The 7,975-nt window shown below is 43.6% G+C and overlaps 1 protein-coding gene across 1 annotated transcript in view; it reads left to right on the forward strand.

Annotated features, from left to right (window-relative positions):
- Nucleotides 1–3,494, forward strand: part of hdly (hadley) — a 17,566-nt gene extending 14,072 nt beyond the window's left edge. Inside the window, exon 3 of the mRNA XM_080279910.1 lies at nucleotides 3,037–3,494. Within this exon, the coding sequence (XP_080136036.1) occupies nucleotides 3,037–3,265 (229 nt within the window). The 3' untranslated portion in view covers nucleotides 3,266–3,494. The remainder of the gene's footprint in view (nucleotides 1–3,036) is intronic.
- The last annotated feature ends 4,481 nt before the right edge of the window (nucleotides 3,495–7,975 follow it).

Below are 7,975 nucleotides of genomic sequence, written 5' to 3' on the forward strand. Positions count from 1 at the left end.
GACAGACAGAAAAAAGAAAGATAGAGAGGCAAAGTGTTTGTGTTTGTGTGTGTGTGTGTGTGTGTGTGTGTGTGTGTGTGTGTGTGTGTGTGTGTGTGTGTGTGTGTGTGTGTGTGTGTGTGTACATTTTATCTTGGCCTCTAACATTTCCCATAGTCTGTTAATTTCAAACTTGACAAATGACAAGAGAATGGAAATGAAATTCTATTTTCTGACCTGTGTAAAAATAGCTCCCCTAATTTGGTGTTTTTTCCATGTTCCCTAGTTTTCCATGCTACCAGAAGAGAGAGAGAGAGAGAGAGAGAGAGAGAGAGAGAGAGAAACATCCATCCATACCTACCTACCTACCTACATACATACATGCATACATATAAATATCCATCCATCCATCGAATCATCCATACAACCATCCATCCATCCATCCATTTATACGTACCTGCATACATACATATATACATACATACAAACATCCATCCATCCATTCATACGTACCTACATATATACATACATACAAACCTCCATCTATCCATCTATACATCTATCCATCCACCCATCCATACATACATAAAATACATACAAGCTAATTCAGTCACACACAAAAGTATGATGAACGTGAAGGGGCTAATTTGGGATAGAAATGAGTTGTCCCGAGCATTAATCGGCGAGCGGCACCTTAATTAGTGGCAAATGTCAGGTGGCGAGTCAAAAGGTGAGATGGGAATCGAGATAGGGTGATGATGATAATGATGGTGGTGATGGTGGTGATGATGGTGTTGGTGATGATGATAATGATGGTGGTGGTGGTGGTGGTGTTGGTGATGATGATCATGATAATTTCGGGTTTAAGTAGCTCTTTAAAATATTTCAAAATATTTAGCAAACAGCTGTTTTATACCTACTAACAAAAATAGTATGCAAACAGTTATATATACAGTATATACATCTAGTTACTCGTATTATAAAATAGAAATAGGAGATCAGTCACTGGCATAATATATAAAAATTAAATAAGTTAAATTCCCAGTTATTAGATACAAAAATAAATGATAAATTGCTGGTGAAATAAATTGCTGAGACAAGTTCTAAATCGCATCCTGTCCCATCGACCCGACCGTCCCCCGAGTAGGACTGTCCGACACTCCTTATTTACAAAAACAAGCGGACCGTCCTGGGTGCGAAACTCGACAGACGCTGTGTTTACATTCGTGTCTCCTGCCTCCTTGTCATGTAAGGGGGGGGGGGATGTGTGTGTGTGTGTGTGTGTGTGTGTGTGTGTGTGTGTGTGTGTGTGTGAGAGAGAGAGAGAGAGAGAGAGACGGAAGGGGGGGACCTTAAATGTTGACAGAGACTGGAGAGGAAGGAGGAAAGAGGAGACGAGTGGAACAGGAGAAGGGAGATTGATTGGGAGAAGAGAGAGAGAGAGAGAGAGAGTAAACACAGTGAGTAAGGCAATTTGGTTACTTGATTAGTTACTATCAAATAATGAAGCATGCTTGACTTTTGACCTTACGTGCCAGAGTTCATTTAGAGGCAATTAATATCGGCTCTCATAACCATTAACATACTCATGGCGGGGACAACTCTTATTTTATTCCAGCTAACGCCAGACGATTTAATTCAGCAGAGAGTGAGTCATAGGAGCCCGAGAGAGAGTTAAAGTAAATGGCAAAAAATGTGAGTTATCGACTGGTGTTTATTACAATAGAATACCTCAATTATTCCAACCATGACAGGGTTAACTGCTGTATTTCCCCGACAAACTGTGGACAATTTCCTGATGAGATATGAAAAGGTAAATTACAACACGCCTCTCCAGACTCCATACCAAATCAATAAGAAATCCCTCTCCAGGTCTGAAAAAGTAATCCTCTAATTCCCCCTCCAAATCAAAAATAAAATCCCATCCTCTGTCACCAATACTTCGTAGGGGATTATAACTTTTAGCTTCCCCCGCGTGAAGTCCGTCAAATAATCCGCGAAGGGGACGAGGGAGGGAAGTTGGCGTTGTTAAGTGAGGTGAGAGGGGAACTTTGGGCTCCTGTGGCCAACGTGATAAGAAGGAGAGTGGGGTGGGTTTGGTGTGGTGGTGTGGTGTGGTGTGGCGGCGGTAGTGATGATGTGGCCTTGCACTGTGTAATGCTGGTACGATAGTGGATGGTGGGATGTGGATGCGTTGTGGTGTTCTTTGTGGATGTGCTATGTTGTGGATTGATACTGTGGTGACTGGCGGAAGAGCGTAGAAGTGTAGCGTGTGGTGTTGTGTGATGCGAACTGGTGATATGGGGAGGTGTAGTATGTGATATTGGTGTCGTGTGGAAGTATTGTGCTGTGGAATGTGGTACAGGAATTTTGTTGTGAACTGTTGGGTTAGTATAGTACTGGTATAGTGGTGGTTTTAGTGCTTGGAACTGTGGAGTGTGGCGTGAGGAATATTGTGTAAGATACTATTGTGCTTGTCACCTCCTTCCCTCTCACCATTACGCATCCCCAGGACTAAACAAACTGGAGGTGGCCATAGCCCCTGCATGTTTCTTCTTTTTTTTTTTTATTCCGTAATTGCCGTAACTGCGCGTGAATACAATATGTCGGTATTTCTGGTCACAGTTGTGGCATGGGGTGGGATTAGGTCCAAAAGAGCAGTTTTATGGTATATCCTTTACATTATTTATATCCAGAAACGACTGTAAAGCTCCTTTTGGCTACTTCACATTTTTTCCCAGTAATCTTGGCATTCTGCGATCGCACAAGCGTGGGATCCACCAAACGTGATTCCACAAATTGATTAAGCACATCGATTAGCGATGAGTGCAAATCATGGTCTTCACATATCTAAGCATACGAACATATCTTCCAATTCTTCAATGCTCCAAAAGCCTCATCAGATTCTTCTTTCTTCACCACCAAGGCTGCACTGCCCGCACTTGGCCAACAAGGAGGCGGTCTGTCTTCAAGTGGTTTAAAATATTTAAAGTTTAAATGAAGAAAGTATTTAGTGATTGAAATACATCAAATGGCCACATATTTCTTCCCCAACAGGAGCGCATCAGTGGGACTTGGCCAGCGGGGAGGCGGCCAGAGCCCCTGCATGTGGGCCATCGTCAACTGCTGTCACGGGGCCTCCAGCAGCAGGAGCTTTGCACGCCAGTACTGCTTCGAGACCAACCGGTGCGGAGGGGCCTGGTTCCAGGATCTGTGTTCGCAGGAGTTTGTTGACATTGCCCATAGACATGTGCTTGGAGTCTTTGGCAATGCATTTAATAATTAGAGACAGAGTGAGAAAGAGAAAGAGTGAGCAACAGACAGAGGGAAAGAGAGAGAGAATGTATTGCATCGAATCCAACCAAAGAAAGAGTCTGGTTCCAAATCTGTGTTTCCAGGAATTTGTTGGCACTGTATTCATACACGTCCTTGGAATTATTGGAAATGCCTTCAGTAAATAAAGTCTATGAGAGAGAGAGAGAGAGAGAGAGAGAAAGAGAGTGAGGGAGGGAGGGAGGGAGAAATACCAAATCGAGAGACAAAAAATCAAAATCAAAAATGAATGACAGAAAGCGAAAGAAATATCAAGCCGAGAGAGAGAGAGAGAGAGAGAGATTTCAAGCAAAAAAAGAGAGCAAAAAAGCGAGAAAAACAGGAGAATCGGATCCTTTATAATCCTGAGTATAAGAAGCTCAAATCCCTCGCAAAAAGGAAGGAGATGAAAGGATTGGATCTCATGGGAAATACATGAAATTTTTACCAGCGTGTTATACTGGGGGTTTTCATTTATCGATCTGTTTATCTATTTAATTACATCTCTGTCTATCTGTCTACCTGTCTGTCTGTCTAATTGTCTGTCTGTCTATACATTTGTCTTTTTCTACCTGTCGGTTTGTCTTCCTAACTCTCTGCTCTCTCTCTCTCTCTTTCTCTCTCTCTCTCTCTCTGATTCAGTGCGGGAAGATGAAAATGATGATAATGCTGCGATGACATGATGATGAAGATGATGATGAAGATGATGATCGTAAGGACAGTGTTGATGATGGTGATTATTATATTATTAAGATGATGATGATGATGATGATGATGATGATGATGATGATGATGATGATGATGATGAGGAGGAGGAGGAGGAGGAGAAGGAGGATATTGTGAGTTATGGTTGTTGTGATGATGATGAGGAAGAGGAAGAGGGAGAGGATAATGTGAGTGATGATTGCAGCGATGATGATGATGATGATGATGATGACACCATATATTTTTTTCAACATACTCCATCTATATCATATACTCGCTTATCTGTCAGGAATATACTCATGCTCTTGCGTTTATATATATTATAGAATTATTCAAAGATTTTGTAAAAGGTCTTTCATTTTCCTTTGGTGTTAGATGAGAGAGAGAGAGAGAGAGAGAGAGAGAGAGAGAAAGAGAGAGAGAACAAGGCTCCCAACCTACTGATTCTATTGCCATTCCTTGCATTCCCACTGCTTTCTCTCTCTCTCTCTCTCTCTCTCTCTCTCTCTCTCTCTCTCTCTCTCTCTCACATGAGCAAGAATGAATGATAAAAACGCGTCTTGAAAGAGGTGAAATGAGAGCAAGACCTTTGATATGAGCCGACGTGAAAATATGAGAGAGAGAGAGAGAGAGAGAGAGAGAGAGAGAGAGAGAGAGAGAGAGAGAGAGAGAGAGAGACAGACAGACAGACAGACAGACAGACAGACAGACAGACAGACAGACAGACAGACAGAAGGGCTTTCTTTCTTATCAGTGTTTTCTCTCTCTCTCTCTCCCTCTCCCTCCCTCCCTCTCTCTCTCTCCCTCTCTCTCTCTCTCTCTCTCTCTCTCTCTCTCTCACCCAGTCGCCCTCCCTATCTCTCATCTCCCACTCAATGAATATTTAGCACCCATTTCAGCCTCCTATTACCTGTGTTTGAGAGAGAGAGAGAGAGAGAGAGAGAGAGAGAGAGAGAGAGAGAGAGAGAGAGAGAGAGGGAGGGAGAGAGAGAGAGAAAGAGAGAGAGAGAGAGTAAAGTTTCTATATTACCAACATTATATTCCCTCTCTAAGGCAGGTTATATTGCTCTCCTTTTCTCTTCTCTGCTTTACGGGGGGCTCTTTTCCTCTGTTTTGTTCTTTCTCGCTCTTTTTGCCCTCATTACCTCCCATTTGCTCTTTTCTGCTAAGCTGTGGAATTTACTGAGTGTGGGAAGGATAAGTTTGAGGATGAAGAAGAGGCTGAGACGGAGAGAGAGGTACATGATGAGGGAATTGTAGTGGTTTTATTTTCATCTGACGGAACTGTGTCACGGCTTTAACTTGACTGAGAGATGATAAGCTTTAGTTCTGAGTTAGGAATGAGACTCCTTTGTTACTAGTCAAATCAGCCTTCCAATCTGACCAGACTTGACTATCAACTGAGACTTTCCTCTCCTCTCCCTTCTTTTCCCTCTCCATTCTTTCCTCCTCTCTTCTCCTCTCCTCGCCTCTTCTCTTCTATCCTGCCTTCTCCTCTCCTCTCCTCTCCTCTCCTCTCCTCTCCCCTCGTCTCCTTCCCTCCTGCCTTCTCTCCTCTCCTCTCCTCTCCTCGCCTAGCCTCTCCTCTTCCATCCTGCCTTTTCCTCTCCTCTCCTCTTTCTCCCGTTCCGTTCTCTTCTATCCTTCCCTTCCCTCCCGTCTCCTCATTTCTTCCTCTCCATTCTCTCTTTTCCTCTTCGCCCTCCCTTCCCCTCCCCTCTCATTTCTCGTCTCCTCTTCTCTCCTCCCTTCATCTCTCATCTTCTCTCCTTTCTCATTCTCACCACTCCTCTCCTCCCCTTCCCTTCCCTACCTCTCCTCTCCTCTCCTTCCCTTCCCTACCCCTCCTCTCCTCTCCTCTCCTCCCCTTCCCTTCCCTACCTCTCCTCTCCTCTCCTCTCCTCTCCTCTTCTCATGTGACACTTTGGCTTTTTTTTTTCACCTTTTGGCATATTCATTACTTTGATGGGAAAATTTTCAGTCTTTTGAAACTGTCACTTTTAGATCTCACATTTTTACAACTCTAATATCTGTCCTGAAACACGTAGAGAGAGAGAGAGAGAGAGAGAGAGAGAATTAGTTACTTAAATACAGAGACTATGAAGACTAAACGATCATCCATTAAAAAATAAACTAGAGAGACATTTTCGTTCCCGCAAATGCATAAGATTCCCCAGGCTTCCTTCTGGTATAGCTATCTCTTATACGGTAAATGCCATATCCGTTTTCTATCGTACTTGTGTAATAGGAAAGAGGGCACGTTCGAATAGCACTAGCCCCGTACAATGACCGCGTTTTCAAGTGAAGGAAACACATACAGTATCATTTTAGGCCTGTTAGTTTGACGTGTGTTGGTTCTGCGCCCGTCTCTTTACACTTTGAGAGTCTAAATAAATATGTAAATAACCCAAAGAAGAAACTGTTAAAGGTCTAAACAAGAATATAATAATAATAATAATAATAATAATAAAGATAGGGTACTCACTGCTATCACATCGTTGGGCCTTCTTGCTGTCGTTGTTCTTGCCCATCTCTGCGTGGACCAATCAGCTGCTAGGATGGTGTAGGAGGCAGCCAATCACCAGCAAGCACCACCCCCAACTAACCAATCACAGCCCACCTTGCCTCTATACCCTCCTTTCATAATATCTGTAAGTATAAATGAAAATGAATTAATTATTTATTTATACGCGTGAATAGAAAAATCTATCTCTCTACAGCCAGACACCTCAATCCCGTAAGGGGTGGCCACAGATAAATCGCCTCCATATCATCCTGTCCTGTGTCAACTAGCTGCCTTGTCACCAGCTCACACCCCCTCTGTCATATACCTCTTCATCCTATCCCTTCATCTCATCATCAGCCTCACCTCACTCACACACTCTCTACTTGTCACTCTCTCATTCTCCATTCTCTCGCTGCAATCCCTCCATCTCATCCTTCCCCTCCCCACGCCATCTTAATCACACACACTCTCTTTGTCAGTCTCTCATTTTCCATTCTCTGCATCCCATCTCTCTATCTCGGTCTCCCTCTCTCCATCTTCCAATTCACCTGGCTCACTTACGCTCTCCTTGTCAGTCTCTCATTCTCCTTCCATTCCCTCACCCCGTCCATCCATCTCAACCGCCTCTTCCCCTCCCCCACTGCACTTCACTCTCTCCATCCCATCCCGCCATCTCATCCTTGGTCTCTCCCTCCTCCTCCTCCACTCCACCTCACTCACATACACTCTCCTGGTCAGTCTCTCATTTTTGCTTACGTCAGATGTTTTTATTCAGGTGACTACAAATTATAGTGCTAAGACGCACTCTCTCTCTCTCTCTCTCTCTCTCTCTCTCTCTCTCTCTCTCTCGACTTTTCTCCCTTCCTCCTCTCATTTCCCTCAGTGAGTTACATCCTGTGTGTGTGTGTGTGTGTGTGTGTGTGTGTGTGTGTGTGTGTGTGTGTGTGTGTGTGTGTGTGTGTGTAAGTATGTTTGTGTGCATGCACGTAATGTCTGTATGTATTATGTATGTATGTGTGTGTGAGTCAGTGCATGTGCGTGCGTGTGCGTGTCCTTGTGCATGTACGTGACCTATATCCCAAGCTATCGCCGTCGCAGATGAAAAAATAAATAAATCACACAAAAAAATTAAAAACCTCTTCGAATTTTCCATCATAGACTCGATTCTCTTTGACGGCCCTTGACAGTGAAAAAAGGCATCGTAATAGAGAGGATTTTTGGTGTGGATAGAGGGTGGGATTCCACTGTAAGGGACTGGATTCTGTATGTGAGATTCGAGCCTTTCTCTCTCTCTCTCTCTCTCTCTCTCTCTCTCTCTCTCTCACACACACACACACACACACACACACACACACACACACACACACTATTTTTAGAACCACACACAAACAAACAAACATTGGTTATTGCGCTCTTATTTACTCTCTCTCTCTCTCTCTCTCTCTCTCTCTCTCTCTCTCTCTCTGTTCAACC

The sequence above is a fragment of the Coenobita brevimanus genome, chromosome 81, assembly GCF_032717465.1.
Source record: "Coenobita brevimanus isolate Jiangsu-jjx chromosome 81, ASM3271746v2, whole genome shotgun sequence".
Taxonomy (NCBI): Eukaryota; Metazoa; Arthropoda; class Malacostraca; order Decapoda; family Coenobitidae; genus Coenobita; species Coenobita brevimanus.